The 21,354-nt window shown below is 36.8% G+C and overlaps 1 protein-coding gene across 2 annotated transcripts in view; it reads right to left on the bottom strand.

Moving 5' to 3' along the window:
- PLCB1 (phospholipase C beta 1) overlaps positions 1–21,354 on the bottom strand; it is a 686,820-nt gene that overhangs the window by 131,038 nt on the left and 534,428 nt on the right. For both annotated transcript variants that reach the window (XM_066387177.1, XM_066387178.1), the window contains exons 15-23: positions 19,296–19,363; positions 17,355–17,451; positions 14,994–15,078; positions 12,949–13,073; positions 8,863–9,017; positions 5,521–5,685; positions 2,505–2,604; positions 1,556–1,660; positions 478–587 (exon numbers count right to left, since the gene is read on the bottom strand). In XM_066387177.1, the coding sequence (XP_066243274.1) occupies positions 478–587; positions 1,556–1,660; positions 2,505–2,604; positions 5,521–5,685; positions 8,863–9,017; positions 12,949–13,073; positions 14,994–15,078; positions 17,355–17,451; positions 19,296–19,363 (1,010 nt within the window). The remainder of the gene's footprint in view (positions 1–477; positions 588–1,555; positions 1,661–2,504; positions 2,605–5,520; positions 5,686–8,862; positions 9,018–12,948; positions 13,074–14,993; positions 15,079–17,354; positions 17,452–19,295; positions 19,364–21,354) is intronic.

Raw genomic sequence — 21,354 nt, forward strand, 5'->3', positions numbered from 1 at the left:
TATACAGTATAATAATAATATTAACACCTTTTGGCTTATACTACATACCCAGTATTATTTTAAGTACTCTATGTATTGTAAGAAACCACAGAAGCACTTGAAAATCTTGCACTTTTAATTAAAGACAAAGGAAAATACTAAATGTCTTGATAATCATCTTCTTTTCTAAGTGCCTTAATCACCTTCACTCAACATGAAATCATCTAGAAATTTTCACCTGAAATACCAAGATGGGTCCTGTTTCATGTGGTCACAAAATAAGACACTGGTGGTAGCCACAGAATACCAGAAGAGAATGAAATATGAAAAATTCATTCAGTCATCTGGGTGTTTTGTGAGATGATGCTAAACTCCATCGATATGTTTTTCCAAGGTGCTACTTTCTTCTCCTGAGGCGTGATGTTACTTAGACAAAGCCAACCACTGAGTGTGGAAATAATGCTTAATGCCACTTGTAAGATTAGAACAGTCTCTCACCTCTTTCTTTACTTCTTCTTCATCTTCCAGAGTCAAAGCAGCCAGTTGCTTAGCTCTCTGCTCCATCAGATTCACATAGCGAATTGGATTGGACAAAGCTTCAATCACATCTAAGTAGGGAAAAGACATTTTAGATTAAACATCCAGAGGTACTGATTATCTACCATCCATCCATCCATTAATTCATCATCTACCTACTCACCCATGTAACCACCAATTTGTCATTCATTTTCTGTTTTTCCATCTCTACCAATATAACAACCCACTCATTCATCCAACATTTTCAAAATGGACAAGAGTCAAGATCCTTTGCCTGAAATCTCAGGCAGACAGCACTCAAAGGAGGTCAGCTCTGACAGCCAAACATGACAGGCTCCAAATCAGGAGGTCTCTGTACTCCATATTCCTTAGTTTCTTTTTCAGGGCTCCATTCATTCCAGAAATGGCTCCTACACTTGTCCTGTTTGGCCCAAATGGTGTTTCATAAGTGAAAACATTTCACATGCAAACACTGTTTTCCAGACTGCTGAAACACCAGACGATTTGGCAGTATGGGTGTCAGCAGCACATGACATTGTCTAGCTGGAGTGAGTGAAGGCTGCCATCTTTGGATAGCACATATGATTGAAGTTTGCCATAGCCTTCACTCCTCTTAATAAATTATACCCAGGTCACCTAACATCCAAATTTATGATTCTTGGTTGACATCATCATAAGCTGACTTCTCTAAATGTAGGCTTCTATGCATTAAAAGAATCAGGGTTCTAAAACTGGGTCAAGGCAAAACTACACAGATTCACACAGACTGCTGTAGTACCAGGTATCATGGGTTAGAAAGTGGTGGCCATGAGAGCAATACTACTAGTTGGTCAATATGTTCCATACTTCAATGGGTCTTGAACTAAATTAAATTAAAACTTATTTACAAAAGTTTGAAAATTTTACCTCAATTAAAATTTCTAATTTTTCTAAATATATACAAATAGAGGTGATTCTGAGGCCAGACTCTCCTGCCTTTGTTTTCACAAAAATATGGATAACCCCAGTTGGAAATATCCATTTGAGTTAGGCTGTTTACCTGCATAGGTGTCTGGGACGTAGTCTTTCACCTCTATGTAGACAAAGACAGCTGGCAGCATCAGAGGTTGGTTCCTCTCGTTCCTCAAAGAGATATAGTGATAGCCTGGAGGGTGACAATAAGACTGTGCATCACATATTTTCTTCACACTGTTAGTTGTAACACAGGAATATCTATGCGATAGAAGTGTTTACTTTAGGTAACTTTGGATGACAAACAGGTCACTTCTTTCTCATTCAAGTCACATGATTTTGAGTGATACGGTATTATTTTCTTATCAGAAAGAAAACAATGTTGTTGATGATTTTTTTTTCTTTCCAACTGTGTCTTTTCCCACAGAAAGAGAATTCAAAAGCCTATGCCATAGATTGAATTATTGGCCTAAATTAATCCCGTGTGCATGATTTCTTCACTGGGGGTTGAGCCATATGCTCTGCTCTGAACAATGGGATCTTAGTGATGTGTAGCAAGTAGAGGCTTATAATGCACTGGCATAGTCAGGCTTGTCTTTATGCATTCCAGTGGGCTGCCCTAAGAAGGCCGAACTGTGGGCACTGCCCCTTCAGCATAAGCCCCTGAATGAGCACAGGTGGACAGTTCTAACCCAGCCCACAGCCTGAAGCATAGCTAGCTACTCAGCTGAGCCTAGCCACATCCTGCCAACCCACGGACCTGGGAGTATGAAGATAAATACTTGTGATAAAACAGAGTTTTCAGAAAGTTTGTTACACACAATTATTATACACAGTTATTGCGACAAGAGTTAATGCATACTCCACTAGGATGTCACAAACACGTGAAACTGCCAGAATTATGTTTCTGGCACCTGCTATAGAACAAAATACCAAGGCAGCAAATAGCTTCCTAAGTCATTCTTTAATAAGCATGTAAGACAGGAATGGTTTTCTTTACACCTTTGATAAAAAGTTTCTCACCACACTATCCATACCTGGCCTAATTGCTTGTACTGGCAAAATCCGGTGGCCAATAAATTTGCCTCCTTCCTCATAGACTGCTATCCTCAGACAGGCCAGCGAAGGAAGAACCACCTACAGAGACATTAAGGATGAATGAATGTGCTTATAAGAAGGAGCAACTCCAAAAAAGAATTAGAGAGATATTTATATGGGTCCTGCTTTTCCAAATCCAATGAGAAGCTTCTACTTAGCAAAATTGATAAAAAGTTAAGGTGTTGCTCTATAATTTATATTTTCAAAAGGTTTCCAGAGATACAGCTTATGTATGTTGTATCACCTTGTCCCACTGAAGAATTTGTTCAACACATGGACCATTTGCTGTTGACATGAACATTCTCAAAATGAAAATGATAAAAATTTTATGTTTAAATACAAAGAGCTAGTAGTCTTATTATTATTTGAGCATTTACTACTATATTTTCAAAGCAAATTACTTGTATGTTTTCAAAACAAAAACAAAAAATTAGTTTTCAGAATGGCTTTCAAAATGAGATTGCTTTATAAATTTGTAAATTCCCTAATGAGGCACCAAATAATTGCTAATTTTCCCACTCAGTTTAAAACATGTGGAGTACAGTTATTCCCATGGCAAAGGCATTAAACCAACTGTACCTTAAAAATATGATTTTTTGACCCTGGCCAGCTGGCTCAGTGGTAGAGTGTTGGCCCGGCATGAGGAAGTCCTGGGTTCGATTCCAGGCCAGGGCACACAGGAGAAGCGCCCATCTGCTTCTCCACTCTTTCCCCTCACTTTTTTTTCTATCTATCTCTTCCCCTCCTACAGCCAAGGCTCCACTGGAGCAAAAGTTGGCCTGGGCACTGAGGATGGCTCCATGGCCTCTGCCTCAGGCACTAGAATGGCTCCAATTACAGCAAAGCAATGCGCCAGAGGGGCCGAGCACCGCCCCCTGGTGGGCATGCCGGGTGGATCCCGGTTGGGCGTATGTGGGAGTCTCTCTGTCTGACCACCCCCCCCCACTGCTTATCACTTTGGAAAATACAAAAAAAATGTATTTTTGCTAACAAGAAAAAAACTAATATTTAGTGACTATTATCAATGTGCTAGACATTTCTAAATGTTTTCAGTATATTAGGGAATACTTAGAATAACTGTTTGAAGTAGATGCCACTACTAAATCTAAGTAACATAAAAAATTCTGGGGCACAGAGACCTTTAATATAGATATTTTCTTTACAAAGGACACTCTTTTTAGATATTTTGGCCAGATAAAAGCAAGGGGTATGGTAAGAAAGTGTATACTACTTTCCACTGGACTTACTCTCTCCCTATGTGTGACAAGCATGTGTGAAAAAGATTTGCTTTTTGTTGAAGTTAGAGAGAAGGCCCAGTTGAATGTAGAAGGTTTTAACTCTATCAGACAGAACCGAGACAAGATAGAATGACCAGCTGCCAGTGGCTAGAGATGCTGGAAAATGAATTAATATTCCTTTTTAAGGAAGTATGGACTTCCTTTCTCTTTACTATCACATTATTCCTTACTTCCCAGTCTACTTCATTTGAGTCATAATAAAAATATTTCATGCAAATCAAAACTGCAATGAGATACCACCTCACACCTGTTTGATTAGCTATTATTAGCAAGACAGGTAATAGCAAATGTTGGAGAGGCTGTGGAGAAAAAGGAACCCTCATACACTGTTGGTGGGAATGTAAAGTAGTACAACCATTATGGAAGAAAGTATGGTGGTTCCTCAAAAAACTGAAAATAGAACTACCTTATGACCCAGCAATCCCTCTACTGGGTATATACCCCAAAAACTCAGAAACATTGATACGTAAAGACACATGCAGCCCCATGTTTATTGCAGCATTGTTCACAGTGGCCAGGACATGGAAACAACCAAAAAGCCTGTCAATAGATGACTGGATAAAGAAGATGTGGCACATATACACTATGGAATACTACTCAGCCATAAGAAATGATGACATCGGAACATTTACAGCAAAATGGTGGGATCTTGATAACATGATACGAAGCGAAATAAGTAAATCAGAAAAAACCAGGAACTGCATTATTCCATACGTAGGTGGGACATAAAAGTGAAACTAAGAGACATTGATAAGAGTGTGGTGGTTACGGGGGGAGGGGGGAATGGGAGAGGGAAAGGGGGAGGGGGAGGGGCACAAAGAAAACTAGATAGAAGGTGACAGAGGACAATCTGACTTTGGGTGATGGGTATGCAACATAATTGAACGACAAGATAATCTGGACTTGTTATCTTTGAATATATGTATCCTGATTTATTGATGTCACCCCATTAAAAAAATAAAATTACTATAAAAAATATATATTTCATTTATCACTTGTATTAGGAGAGGATATGAGTTAGAGTTATATGTTATTCTGGCCTTCCAAATGATATGCACTAGAATTAATTGATTTACAATTCACTTCTGAAATTCCAAACAAGTGATTCAGAGATCTTGATTAGTTTTTAAGATAGCTTTGAAAATGCTATTGCTCTTTTTTTCTTTTATTAAGTGAGAGGCAGGGAGGCTGAGAGACAGACTCCCCCATGGGCCCTTACTGTAGTCCTCTTAGCAAGCCCATTGGGGGTGATGCTCTGCCCATCTGCAGCCACTGTTCCATTGCTCGGCAACCGAGCTATTTCAGTGTCTGAGGAAAGGCCCTGGAGCCATCCTCAGCACCCAGGGCCAACTTACTCAAACCATTTGAGCCATGACTGTGGGAGAAAAAGAGAGAGTGAGAGAGAGAGAAAAGGGGGAGGGGTGGAGAAGCAGATGGTCACTTCCTCTGTGTGCCCTGACCAGGAATTGAACCCAGGACTTCCACATGCTAGGCAGATGCTCCACAGCTGAGCCAACCAGCCAGGTCTGCTATTACTTTTTTAATGTGTAAATTCCTCAATTAAGCAGCAACAACAAAAATATATATATATATTTTTTCTCAGTGTAAAACATGTGGAATATGCAGTTACATGTCATGTCAAGGACATGAGACCAACCTTTTTGAACACAATGGGCTCTTCTTCCCAGACAGGATTTACAGCATTTCCTTGTGATGTCTTGGTTTTAAATGCTTTCCTCCTCGTGTCCACAGGCAAACCAAACATATCCACTTCCACATAAGTCCCAACTTTTTTATCGGAAAGAAACTGGCCCGAAATAATCTAGCAAATAATAATAATAATAAAAAAAAACTCTTGATAAATGAATAACAATGATGTAACAAAATGCTTTAGGGAGGTACAAATGCTGATGGCAAATGTTGAACCATAAATAGAAGAATGTGAATATAATTTCTCTTTCTGCTAAAGAATTCATAGAGAACACTGAAAATGCTGGAGTTAGAAAGAGTCAAAGAGACAAAGTTGTATAGGAGGAAGTAAATTAACAAGTATCAAAAGTTTGATGAGGGCTTGCCTTTTGTACTTGAAATCCATCTATTAAATGAAATATTGGTCTTTAGAGCCAACTGAGTATAAAGGTTTTCCTAATACATAAAAATTTTACAAGAGAAAAATTCATTTTAGCATAATTATAAATGAAATTAAAAGGTAATATAAGAGGACAAATTTAAAACACAACATAGTAGAAACTCTAGCATTTAAAAATGTTTCCTGTTGTTCATAAAATTTAACTTGAAGGAGGGGTTATGAGATGGTGATCTCCCAATTTCTCCAAGTTGTTACACTTTAAATAAAAAGCCACAATGATGATTGAAAAACCAGAAACTACGTATCGACTTGAAGCCATCAAGCCCAGTTATCATCACTCCTAACCTCACTCGGTCGGCCATCCACACAACTGGGGCTATCCTTTGCTTAACTGTAAAATCATCAGATAATGTACAGTTAAAGAGATTTTAAAAGCATATACTCATAGAATGTCTCCCACGTCTGCCTCTTCTCAAGCAGTTTTCAAACCTATGGCAGAAAGCTAGTGCTGCTGGGGCAAGCCTGGCGGGACTGGGTTCTCTGGCTGATAAAGCTGCCCACCAGCCAAGAGCTTCCGAGCTCAAGTCAGTGAAAGGAGACAGCATTTCCAAGATTACGACTGGGTCAGAGTCGAACACAATGGCGGCCTGAGAATGGCCATCAGAGGCCGCCTGAGGCCAAAGTCAGCTATGTGCTGACACGGCCAAAACTTCCTAACAAGTTAGATAGAAAGCCATGGGGAAGAAGCTGTCTGAATTTGCCCTGGGACAACTAATTTCTTCTGAATGTTCTCCTTAGCCTGAGTGCATGGAAGCTGCTAGCAACAATCTTTTGCTGTAATTCGAGGTTCTACATGCGAATTACTTAACATCTTATAACATGTTTGAAACTTAAAAGTTCAGGTGCACTGCCAGTTTTATGAGTTTATGAGGACGAATCAAAGCAGAAGTCTAACTAAACCAGTGGCACTAACCCTCATGGTCTCAGTGAATGATGATAGTGGCACACCATCTGAGCTCACAAGTACACTCTGCCACTACATAGTCTGTGTCAGAGGGTCAGAACGCAAGTGCCACCAGACTGATATCTTGAGTCTACCTGCAAGCTTAAAAGCAGGACTCTACGACAGCACGGTCATCTGTGCACAACTCTCCAGTTTGGACGTGGGCAGCAGTTTACATGCTTCTGGGACTCAACTGTTCCCCCTCAGCTTAATTTCTTGGCTTTATGTAACTGTTTTATAATAATTTATAGTGTTCCAGTAGTATTTTTGAGAGAAAAGTAAATAAGCAAGTCAACATGTACCAAACAAGATGAACTGGCAAACAAAGACAAGATATTATTAGTTTGACGCAACTATAACAATTGACAAGGATTCTAAAAATAATATTTTATCAGTGTGTGATGCTTAAGAGTTTATCTTAATCAGGTGACAGGAATTACACATCCTTTGCTGTAAACAATTTCTTAAAATAAATATCATCTGGAAGCTCTAATTCTGCCAACTCTACTCTTGAGATATAGGCTACGAAATACTTTCAAAAGATATAAATGTGAGAGATTTCACTCAAATTTTATTTTTAATCTTTGGTTTAAAGGGACAAAGTTTAAAGTAAAAATAGGCTCAACAAGCTTATAGTAAATATAAATAATGAGACTTTTATAGAGTCTTTTTAAATACAGTTTTTCATATGCCTTTGGTTTAGGGTCAATCAGAAAATTGAATTTATTTCCAATAAATAATGTTTCTTAGTTAATAGTTATCCAGTTACACAGAAAAAAAATAAAACTTTAAAAAAGCAAGTGAAATTTACCTAAAACCAAGGGTTTATAAAATTCATGTAAAAAGCTCTTTATAAAAATGATTTTCCATTCATTATATTAAAAATATTTTCTCACACCTAAAATATATATATTATAGGCCCTGGCCGGTTAGCTCAGTGGTAGAGCATTGGCCTGGCGTGTGGGAGTCCTGGTTTCGATTCCCGGCCAGGGCACACAGGAGAGGCGCCCATCTGCTTCTCCACCCCTCCCCCTCTCCTTCCTCTCTGTCTCTCTTCCCCTCCCGCAGCCGAGGCTCCATTGCAGCAAAGTTGGCCCAGGCGCTGGGGATGGCTCTGTGGCCTCTGCCTCAGGCTCTAAAATGGCTCTGGATGCAACAAAGCAACACCCCAGATGGGCGAGCATCACCCCTTGGTGGGCATGCCAGGTGGATCCCGGTCGGGCGCATGCAGGAGTCTGCCTGACTGCCTCCCCATTTCCAACTTCAGAAAAATACAAATATATATATATATATATATTATATATGTAAATATAATATATATATTTGCTGTAACATCAATTTCAAAGACTGTAGAAATCATTTGAAATTAATTTTCTAGGGTCAGATGAATGTTTAATAAAGCAATTTTTTATTTAATGTGTGTTTGAAATCCCTGAATACTCTGATAGATTTTCAAATCCATGCTATGGTAAGTTCAGCTCTTTTATTAAATATTTGACAGTTTATTGAGAAAACTTTTTTTTCAAATTTTGCTAGTGTGGATATTTCTCTAGAACTACAGGGAGGAAAAAAAGACCAGATTTCTCCAATACGGGGCACTAATTTTTGTGGTAAATTTTACTGTGGAATATTCACACCAAAAGACAGGGTTAGCCATGGTCTCATCAACTTGTTTTATTGATTTAGGGTCCAATTTTTATCCCATTAAATATGCAGCTTAGTTCCTCTATCTCCTGCACCTAGTTTTTGAAACTTTCTAATTCAGATTCAATCCTTAAAAAAGATGGACGAAGGAAGTGGATGCTTTGTTAGCAACTACATGTTTAATGACTAAACTACATTTCTATGCAAACTCAGTAATAATCAAGACTTTTGTTAGGGCATCTTAATTACAGAGATGGACATACCTTAACAGATAAAGTGTTGGCCACTATCCCATCAACGATGCCTTCGGTGAATGGATCAAAATGCTTGTCAGGTCTCCGCATAAACTCTGGCTTCAGCCTGTAGCCACTCTTCCCATTGTACTCATACATTCCCATATTTATCTGCATAGCCAGGTCTGCATATGAAAAACACAAAGCTCACTATGGCTCCATTTATCTTTGGAGCAAGAGAGTAACCTGTATAAAATTCTTTTGAATACAGGTATTGATGGACTTATGACCTATGCAACTTACGACCATTCGACTTGACGACCACCATCGCTAGCCACAACTGCTCCGCATCTGGCAGCGCAAGCGTTGCCCAGCTGGGTATATGACAGTGCTGGCCAATAAAATGTTTTGTACGTGTTTATATATTTTGATATGTTTTGCAATTGGGAAAATGTTTCCTACGGTATTTTTTACACCTGTATTTTGTATTTTTGTATGCACCTGTGTTTTGTAATTTTGTATGTTTTGCAAATATTAAACCAGTTGTACTGGTAATGCAGTGTTTTATTTAAACCTGACGAATGTAAAAATAAGAAACGAAATGGTGTAGAGATGATACAAATGGCATAAAATGAACAAAGAAAATTATGATATATAACAATAATGAAAGAAAATTACGATAAAATATGACTTAAAGATTTTTATAACATCACTTCACAGTACTGTACGTATAGCCTACTCAACTTATGACCAAATCGTGTTATGACCAGTCTGTCAAAACCAATCGTGGTCATAAGTCGAGCACTAGCTGTAGATATATTTGAATAAATTAACTGATCCAGGCCCCTCTTTGGGCACATTTATAAGTCTCTTCTAGATTGTCACCATCATATACAATGTTTTGATGACCATCATTGTGGTGAAATCTTTGAAGATATCATTAATAATATTCTTAAGAGTGAAATTTCTGGGTCAAAAGATATGTACTTTGGAAAAGCTTTTAGATAAATCTTGCTGAAATGCCCTACAGAAAGCTGCAACCACTTTAAAAAATTTCTAACCTCTGTTTCTTCAGATGAACTTCCCCATACCTCATCAACAGTAGATGCTATGTAGATATTTTTTAATATATAAGAAAAAAGTTTTCTTTTCAAAATTGGTATTCCCTTGATTACTTACCACCAATATCTAATTATACACTGACTGTTTCTAATGAACAAAACTTACTGTTCCAAGTTTTCCTACGACTATATGAAATGAATGTCCACACTAACTGCAGTTCTGGAGGTTAAAAAAAACACATTTTAAAGTCATAAGAAATCTGAGAAGCTGTCATTTATTTTAGGTTATCTGAGTGAAATTGTATATCTCATGTTATTAATCTATTATAACTATGATACTAAAATTGGACTAAGTAAAAAAAAAAGAAAGAAAGAAAAGAAAATGATGGATTTACTCATACTTGAAAAAAATTAACTCTAAAAGCCTAAAAAATTGCATTAGCGCCCTGGCCGGTTGGCTCAGTGGTAGAGCGTCGGCCTGGCGTGCAGGAGTCCCGGGTTCGATTCCTGGCCAGGGCACACAGGAGAAGCGCCCATCTGCTTCTCCACCCCTCCCCCTCTCCTTCCTCTCTGTCGCTCTCTTCCCCTCCTGCAGCCAAGGCTCCACTGAAGCAAAGTTTGCCCAGGCGCTGAGGATGGCTCTGTGGCCTCTGTCTCAGGCGCTAGAATGGCTCTGATTGCGGCAGAGCAACGCCCCAAGATGGGCAGAGCATCCCCCCTTGGTGGGCATGCCGGGTGGATCCCGGTCGGGCGCATGCGGGAGTCTGTCTGACTGCCTCCCGGTTTCCAACTTCAGAAAAATACAAAAAAAAAAAAAAAAAAAAATTTGCATTAGCAAGTCATATGTTTTCAAAAACAACACACAACAAATAAGTAGAATTTATCCCAGGAACACAGGATAATTACACTTTAGGAGGTCTATTAATATAATTTATCATACTATCATCCCAATAGAAGTCAGAGATATTTAATATATTTTTAAAAAATTCCTAAAACACTGTTAGTCATTAGGACAAGTGTGTACTCCTTTAGTATATGAAAAAATATTCATCTTAAAGTCAGAGCCAACATCTACTTAATGGTATCACAACAGTGAAATTCCCATTAGCATCAGGATGAAGAGAAAGGTGCCCATTCTTAATACTATTATTTAATACTATTCAAGAACAGTCCGTCCAAAGTCCTAAGAAAGGGTGAAAAGTACACATGGTTAAATTGTTGTGATTGTGTATCTGAAAAACCCAATAGAATCTAGTGGCAAAACAGGCAATTAGAAGAGCTTAGGAAGATTATTATTTATAAACTAAATTTATTTATAAAATAAATATGAAAATACTAACATCTAGAAACAATCTGTTAAAACCATAATGTTAAAAAAGAGATTCCATCTAAACAAAGTGGACCTCTAATGAAGGAGAACAGTTCTGCTGAGGGACTTAATATAACAATTTTTAAATTGAAGAGAAAAATATTCTTCTGTGCTAAAAAAAATAAAGGATAAGTTGTTCAGATGAATTTATAAATTTAATGTGATTTAATCAATATATCACTTTTTCAGTGGGGAAGAGGAATGCATAATAACAAACTAATAAAAATTTAATGTAATTTTTTAATAAAAATTCAATTTATTTTCAGTGGGGGAGAGGGAAACATGATAACAATTAAACTAAATGCATGTGAAACAGGAATCCTACTAGCAATGGCAAGAAAAAACTGAAAATTGTTGTGAAGGAGAATTTTCATTCCAGGTATTAAACCATTTATTAAACACTACAATAACAATAGTAGGTTATTGGTTCCAGAAAGAACTTGTGACTAGAAAAATATGTAAATTGAAAAAAATAATGGACCCAAGTTAACAATATAAAAGGCTAGAACCATTAAACTGTAATTTCAGGTCAGTATAAAAAAGACATCGAACTGATGTCTTACTGAGATTATATATCAAAATTAAATTTTAGATAAATGAAAGGGTAAATTTATAAATTAAAAAAAAACTGTAGTAAATAACAATCTGTTCCTGAGTGGAGGAACTTGTGATCGTAAAATTAATCCAAGTCTCCGTAAAAGAAAACATTATCATTCTGATCTCACTGGTTTCACAAAATAATACAACATACCCTTCATACAAAAGTGCTGTTATAAATAAATAGAAAAATTGACAATGGGCTTGAATAGACAATTAAAGCAGAAATATAAAAAAAATTTAAACCCATATATTAAAACTGCAACCTCGATGATAATCAAAGAAAAGAAATTAAAACAACAGTGAGAGGATATTTTGTCTGGAATTGTATTATTATTGTTTAATGATAATACTTAATCAAGATTTTCAATGAGCAGGAACACCTCCCATAATACGTTGCTAATGGGAAACTTTGCTTGATGAACAATTTTGCATTTTGCACAATGTTTCTTAAAACTTTCACAGCTTTTAACAGAGAAATTCTGCTTTAGGAACTTTTCCAAAAGAACATTAGGTGATAAGACTTGACAATTTATATTCAAGACTGTCCTCAGAGCTTTATTTATAGTAGAAAAATTCTCTAACGTTCAGTGATAGGAAATGGGTTTTAGTGAATCGGGAAATGTGCTTGATAGACAGAAATTAAAGTTCATGTTTTTGTATAGCATTTAAATATATATGGAATGATGTGAAAAAGCGTGTGTATACATAGCTAAGCATCCTTTCAAATCACATAGCCAAAAGTCAACAGGATTGAACCTCTGAGTGGTAGCACTCCTGAAAGTTTTATTCTCTCTTTACACAATTTTGAATTGTCCAAATTTCACTATAATAAATACACTGAAAAGTATAATAACTTTTTTTGAAAATAATGCCCAACCAGTAGGAATAAGGACATTTATAAATGATTGAAGATCATTTCTCAATTTTCAAAGTTCACTCTTTTCTTGCATTGATATTTCTTTTATTGAAAAGTGCTTTTATTGGTTTCAATCAAGTCCGGCAATATTTTCTCCTTGGGATCGGGTTTTGAACCCTTGGAAATGCGGCTTTATAACAATGGAAATGAGCATGAACTGTGCTACTTACCCACTGTTTGGAAATTAAGGGCAACCATCTGACAACCAGCATTCCAGAAGAGCTGAGGCATATAGTTGGATGAATCTACACGTGTTCCCTTCGGATATATCCTGCTAAGCTGCATTTTGTTATATCTGGACCATCATGTTAAGTTGTGACTATAATTATAAAAATAATTAGCCAATGACATTAACTGAGAGGCCAGCTGCCATCTTTCACCACCGGGGAAAAGAACTAAATACTGATGATCTCGTGGGGTTAGTGGGTTAAATTTGTAAAAGTCCTGCGGAACAGACAGAAGAATGAGTGTGCTTTTATAATATAAATGTAGCATCACCTTTGCAGAGCCTTGCCGGTGAAAACTAATAGGAAGCAAAACTGGCTGAGTCAACGTGATTTTGTGGAGATTGCCAAGGACAGACTTAACGATTAAAGACTTGTGAGGAAGCGCGAGGGTCCGGTTGTGTGAGAAGATGGCATTGTGTTCGGCCAAAGCAAATAACATGAACTGCGTGGCTATTTTTGAAACGTTCTTTGTTCATTTTCTCACCCTTCTCTGGGAATACTATTTGCCAAGACTGTGATGCTTACTATGATTGATAACAAGGTAAATATAGTAGAGAAGCTTTGGACCTTGTTTTGTATTTTGGGTCCTACCGACATCAGTTTTCCACCCTGGGAACCTTACGTTTTTGAACAACAATTATGTGTTTAAAACATGATTGACTATTCCTATTACCGAGTTAAGTAGAGGTTCGTTGTTTCTGAGCTCAGGCTAGGATGTTAAGCTAAATGGAGTTTGAACCTTAATTATAGAAGTTGCTAGCTATACATAAAATCTATGAGACGTTATTTCACTTTTCTGTGCTTAAGTTTCTTCATGCATAAAATATTATAGATTGAACAATTCCTATATCATAGTGCTACTGTAAGGATTATATGAGATAAGACATACGATAAAAGGTCAATCACATACAAAGTACTTAATAAACACTGAAGACCATGATTTTATAGTGTGACTGTTCATAGAGTTTTTATTTGTTCTCTCTTCTATTGATGAGTTTTAAAGGTGATTTTTTTTTTTTAATTCTAGGACTTGCTTTGTGAAATTAAATTATTTGGGACTTATAGTATTAATTTTATAAAAAATATTTAAGACCTGTTTTATTTTATTTTGGTTCATGAATAATAAAACACTTTTGCTATCAGAAGGGTCGATAAAGTCATTATTAGTGATATATATTTATATTCTCATATCATTATTACAACTATTTTTTGATTGGACATCTATTATACATCCAAAGATACAAGATGCCAAGTTAAGTACACACACACACACACACACACACACACTATATATATATATATCAGTGGTCCCCAACCCCCGGGCCATGAACCAGTACCTGTCCGTGGGCCATTTGGTACCGGTCCGCAGAGAAAGAATAAATAACTTACATTATTTCCGTTTTATTTATATTTAAGTCTGAACGATGTTTTATTTTTAAAAAATGACCAGATTCCCTCTGTTACATCCATCTAAGACTCACTCTTGATGCTTGTCTCGTAAGTTCGACAATTATATTTAAAAATACCACCATTTTTACGCCGGTCACATAATTTTATTTTGTGCATTTATCTGTCCCACCCTAAAGGCCAGTCTGTGAAAATATTTTCTGACATTAAACTGGTCTGTGGCCCAAAAAAGGTTGGGGATCACTGCATTATATCATATATATGTATAAAGTATACACACACTCTAATCATGTTGTCCCTAACCCAAACAGCAAGCCATAAAGCTGATATTATTTCTGTTTTACAGATGAGGATATGCAGAAAGCTTAAGCAAACTGACAAAGGACAAAGAGCTCTCTTTGCCGCATGCCAGGCTAGCCCCAGACAGCAGTGCACAAGAAGCCTGAAACTATGTATTTACCACACCCAGGTGAGAGGCGAAAGCCATCCCCATGCACCCTGTTGCTTATTCAAAACAAAAATGAAAGAGCACACGACTTCAGTTGTTCCAATTCAGTCAACACTCGTCAAATCAAGGATACTCTACAAATTCCACGGGAGACTTGGTCAGTTGCTCGAGTCCTTTGGTTTCCACGAAGGAAGACATTTCAAAACTTCTATTTCTTTCTGAATTAAGGACAACAACAACAATAAAAAGAGTAAGAAATATAATTCAGCATTATAATTTATAACATATTAGAATAAAACAAATGTTCAAAGAATTTAGGGCCATTAATTTTCGATACACCATATAATATATACATCAGGGAACTATGTATGTGCTTGAAGACTCAAGAAGTTGAGTCTGGTTAGTTGTCTCTTCTAGTATTTAGCACCTGGGGTCAGGTATGCTTATGGCTGCACACTGAGGGACGTAGTGGCAATAGGGTGGGGAGATGAATTTTAGTCGTGGGTCGTGTGGCAATGACAGCCGTCTTGTCTGAAGAGCACAGGCCTGTGGAATTCTTTGGTTCAAAATCTATCCAGATTGATTTCTAGGAGCCATTGCTGGGATTAACAAATGGATCCATGGGTGTCTCTGCTGGAGGCTTTCCCTTTCGTACCCACGTAGTCAACACCTCAGTTTGTATATACCCTTGGGTTCAAACAACTGAGGTGACATTAGAATTACGGTATTCCAAAGCAGAAGGCTCCTTGGAATTTCCCAGCCTGATGGCCTCATTTTCAGATTAGATAACAAGGTGGGGGAGTTGAATGTACTAGAGGTCTCAATATTCTTGAACACGAAGCAACATTTAGAAAGTGAAAACCAAGCTTCCAATTAGAGGGAGAGAAAGCAAACAAAGTTATCTTAGTTTGGAGAGGCTAAGAGTCTAACAGCTTCTCTATCTTCCTCACAAGCTACAACCAAACTGTTAGACACGGTATTAAGACAAGGGTCCTACAGACAGATTAGAGAGCATTCAGCATTTAAATCTGCGTTCCCTTTGCGGCTTTTTTCCCTCTTGGACGCCTACTTTCCATCATGTCATGAAAGCCTCATTCTTCTTCCTAATCCTTCCCAGCCTCCTCTCCCCATCTCCTCACCGTACCTAATTTAATCCTCTGTAAGGTAAACTATTCCGTCTCTTATTTTCGTCCATCAAGAGATGACTTTGAAATGATTAGTTATTTTAAGCATGACTGCTAATTAAAATAAAGTCAACTTAATAGATGCTTTAGAAACCATGTGCTGTATTGTTTTCTAAAAGTGATAAAATAATATAAAACACAAGGTGGAAAGTACTTATTTGTAAATCTTTGGCTGATGCTACTGTTTCCAGATTCTGAAGGACTTAAGAACATCAGCTCCTTCTCAACTTGGCTGCTTGTCTAGAAGTTTTTGACTCACCATTTAGGAAACCTTATTTTACAGCCAATGGAAATTATAGTAATTATAGTAATATATATATATATATATATATATATATATATATTACTATATATATTTTTCCAATTTGAAATATTCTAAAGTAGTTTATATAAAAATTGTGGTAAGCAGCATCAGTAATTGTAACATCAAAGAAAACTTTGGAATCTTTACGTATAAGCTATATTGGAAATTAAATTCTTTATTGTAGAGATTGGATACCATATGGCACTAAGTTAAGACTCTTTGGGAAAACCTGTACAATTACACCTGTGTGTTATATAGCAGCTTAGCTTTTGATATTTCTGTAAGACTATCTTTTATAAGAGGCTACTGTGTTTAAGCAAAAATTCAATTTTTAAGAGCACGGGTTTATAAGCAGTTAAAAGGTCCCAAGGATCTTTAACCTAATAGCATCTCACATTATATGCAACTAAAAAGGGCAATTTCATAAAAGGGCTCTTTTTTCTAGATAGAGGAAAGATATTTTTCTTTGTATTCACTATGGATGTGCGCTTGGATAAAGAGAAAACACAAAGTGATATGAAGCTAATCATATATTCTCCTTAACATATAAAACAGGCTGGACAAATGCAAATTGGTTGACTTGGTTCTATTTCTAGTTATCAGGGCTGACCAGTCACGGGTCACTTCCCTTCTAGGGTGGGTAGATAGTTTATTTCCACACTGTCACTCATACAATGGATGGAGTCCACTGCGTTGTTGCAAATAAGATATAAATGTAAAACTCAATTAGCTCTACTATTGTCTAACGTCTGTAGCCCTATTAAGTAATTTGGGGAAATATCATAGAATATTTTCACATATGGTTATTATAATATATGAAATATGTATATATATTTAAATATATATATAAACCATATAGTCAACCCATACATATATTAAAGACTTCACCAGCACAGAATAATAGTTCTATCAAGAGTAACATTTTTTTGGTCTAATTGTCTTCTGTTTAAAATTACACTTATTAGTATACATGTTACATTAAGGGTTTTCCTGCAGTAAAACTTACTTTTTGAAATTTCAAATGACTCAAACTTGACTGGCTGAATATAGTTCACCAGGTTAGACATCTCTTCTGTGGCCATGGCCTCACTCCCAGCTGTCCCCTGGAAGCAGAAGTAAACATAAATCAGCATTATATTATCTAGGGTTATTTTCCCAGGGCAATGATCTCATGACCCATGAGTGCAGAAAATCATCCCTCCAATAGAAAATACCTTCCATGAGCAAGAAAAGGCAAAGCCTTGGGTTACCCACATGCGGAGTGGGAGCAGGGAAGTTTAGGGCTGGCTCTCAGTGCACCAGCAGCATCAGTCTCCCCAAGAGATGCTTAGAGAGGCAGCCAGTCAGAATCTGCATTTTACTACAGTGATTCGAATGCACATGGAAGTTTGAGAAGCACTGAACTATGTCTTCTCTGCCGCAGCAGGATGTCCATAGCTAATGTCTAAAGTTAACCAATCAAGAACTCACTGTAAAATGAGAAAATTAGTATGTGGGTAATCCCCAGATGAATTGAATTTATATTTTAAAATGTCTGCCTTGTGGAAGTGGGTTGAGTTGGCAAACAATTATTGTTTATACTTATGTAAACATTCTTCCTTCCCTCTCTTCTTGGTTCCCGTGTGCCTATTAGGCAAGCAGTACCATATAGTGTAGAGATCAGCAGCTCGGGTTCTGAAGCTGGACTGTTTGACTTGAAATCCCAAGCCTACCTCTTAGAAGCTGTGCAATCTTGGGCAAGTTACTTAACTGCTCTGTGCCTCAGTTTACTCAATAAACTTAGTATTAAATTACTTCTGATAGCATATAGGGTTTTTGTGAATATAAAATGAGTTAATTATGAGAAAGAGGTCTGAACAGTGCGTAGCACATCGTGAAATGACAGGTCACTTACTATTATTAGCTATTCCCTATTATTTTGATAGAGTTTTTAGTAAATAAAAAACCAGTACTGCCATATTGGCATGGATAGACTTCTATAGATTGAGACAATATTTTCTTCCATTTTAGATAAGAGAATACATGGATACCAGGTCTCTTAAAAACTCCTGCAAGAATATTTTTAATTTAAATGTTAATTGGGAAATATTCATTTGGAAATGAACCATCTAATTAGTAAGACAGTTTTAAAATGATCAGAAATCACTGATCAGAGTTTATAAACAATTAGAATAATTCTCAGTTAGGAGTACCATTGAAAATTATTACCAGACATTGTAATAATTTTCCTTGCATACATTGTTACAATTTAGTAGGGATACATAATTTAAAATTTTCCACTAAATTAAAGAAGATAATTATAAAAGGAAGAGTATCAAATATTTATCCTTAACTGAATTACAAAGATATAAGTGTGGAGACAGAAAATTTCCAACATATTTGAAATCAGTTTCAGTATAATTATTTGACCAGAACTTCTGCTAATACAAAGTTTTAAAGTTCTAATTCACTCTGATTCACTTCTAGATTCTGTGCAACTACTACTTCTGATCTCATGAAGTTAATTGGGATACCTGAGATGATAGTAATAGGTATCTACTGATTCCAAAATACAACAATGGAATAAATGTCATTTATTTCTGACTATTTCTCCAAACCTCTACCTTTAAACCATTTAGCAATCCACTTCAATCGCCTCAAAAATTGAAGCAAGCAGTCAGCTGTCACAAATTTTGAATTCATCCTCTACTATACTCAGTTTGATGGGAGGCAATCTCAACAACATTGTTCATTAAAAAGAACTTTTACAATGCCCTGCTTATGCCTTTACTGATCGAAGTTTGCATCTTCATGTTCAAAGGGGTACCGAAAATTTTGTAGTGAACTGTTGAATCTTTTCACCACTAGATGGCAGAGGGAGATCACAGACTATTTCCAGAGGTAGCTGACTAGACCGGCCAATTAGCAGGATGCCTCAGTGACCAGAGATCAAGCCCTAGATACCCACCTCATCCATTGAGGACTTTTTACAGTCATCATCATCATCGTCATCGTCACTCTCCGTATCGGCTTCCCCTGTCAAATTTTAAGAACAGGTCATGAAGTAAACAGACACACACAGGTTTGAGGCACACATACCATATGCATCACCAAAAACTTCCCTGGAAATTGGTTTTTCCTGGTTTGTTTTAAAATTATTCTTTTGGATATTTAAATTTCATTAATCATGCGAATTATACTAACATTTTGAATACAAATTGTTTTCTAAATTTGATTTGTGAACACCATTTGAAATTTACTTCTATAAAAGATACTTAACATTTTCATCTATGATTTTAAAAAAAACAAACCTGGAGATGTTTTCTCTGAATCTATGTACCCTAATTAATCAATGTCACCCCATTAATATTAATTGTCTAAATTAAAAAAAAAACACAAATGGAACCATATATCATTAGTTTTCTATGGTCTGTGTACACATTCTCTTTAAGGGTCTGTATCACTCTAAAAGAGAGAAACTATCACTTTTTCCTCTTTGTTTCCACCTTGACTCTTCAATGTGGCGCTTGGCCTGTGCTCAGTGACCTTGCAGTTACTTTTCCAAGGCAACAGAGGCCTTCACAGAAGTCAGGGAAGAGGACATGAGCCGCAGCGGCACAGCTGACCTCACAACAACTCTAAGGCACCAGCTGTATCCTATGGTTTGCCTGAAGTCTTATTTGATGAATGCATTCTGGTCTAAAAAAAATGTTCACATAGCATCTTGGAAAAGAGTGAAACCCTGTTTAAAAGGGCAGGATAAAATAAGTAAATGCTTAAGATCATTATGCATTATGGAAATCTACCTCCGCCAGACATAATTCAGCTTCACATTCAGCCAATAGGCAGTTGTTTCAATGGGTCGTTTTTCTCTCTGAACATCTGGTGGAAGATTCTGCTAGGTTAAATATTCGCATCAGTACTCTGACTGTAAGAGAGCTGAGGTGACCTCTGGAAATGGTTCCCTATTCATTTGACCCAGAAAACCCCTCCAAATCATACAAATCATGAAGTTCAAGTCTTTGTGTTCACTGAAAGAACACTCGTGAAATGACCAGGCCATCGTGGGCATGCATATTTGAGAAGTCCCCACGTGTTTAGGGATGTTACTTTACATTCTATCACTACAATGGCGGAGCTGGTGGGTGTGCCCAAGCCAAACATTGGGACTGGAAGCAGGGTCAGTGGCCCAAAAGAGTGCTGAATTTTTCTGCACATGCTTAAATATGCAGAGAGTAATGGTGAACTTAAGGGTGTAAATGTACACCCTCTCGCCATTGAGCATATCCAGGTGAACAAAACCCCCAGGATGTGCTGCGAAACTTACAGAGCTCATGGGCAGACTGACCCATACGTGAACTCTCCCTGCTACAAAGAAAATGAAGAGACAAAACTTATGGCCTGGGAGTAAATTCAGTATAAAATAAATGCTTATGAAAGATTTAAAATATTCTCACTAGTACAAGGTACTATATTCTTCCACATCTCTGGGCTTCCATAAGACACAGTAATAACAGTTATGTAAATAGATTTTCAAGAAAAATGTAAAGAAGGCATAGTTCTAAATTGATTGATTTGGCAACTTCAGAGTTCACAGGGTATAATGGCATGCCGATCCCAGTAGAGGGCATTATTGGCTCAATAAGGTGGCAACTTGCATTGGCAAGTACCTGTCCCTCCTGCCTTCTGAAAGTTAGCTGCCCTACTCATCTGTATAAATGACAGTGTCCCTGGCAGTGTCCTCCAAGAAGCTTAGAACCATTTTCATTTGGCTAATGAAGTTGAATCAATACTGAATGATAGCAGTGAGCAAAATATTCATGAACTATCTTTAGAGGAAAAAGAATTTTGGCACCAACAAGACTTCTTATTTATGGCTTATATATTATAAAAAAAAAAGCTGCATACAACCACTTTATGATGCTTATATTGTGTTAGTTCATAAGGTAAATCTATTATATTTTACATAGAATACATATTCTATTAAAGATATATTCTTTTAGGAGGTTGACACAACATTTTATAAA

The sequence above is a fragment of the Saccopteryx leptura genome, chromosome 5, assembly GCF_036850995.1.
Source record: "Saccopteryx leptura isolate mSacLep1 chromosome 5, mSacLep1_pri_phased_curated, whole genome shotgun sequence".
Taxonomy (NCBI): Eukaryota; Metazoa; Chordata; class Mammalia; order Chiroptera; family Emballonuridae; genus Saccopteryx; species Saccopteryx leptura.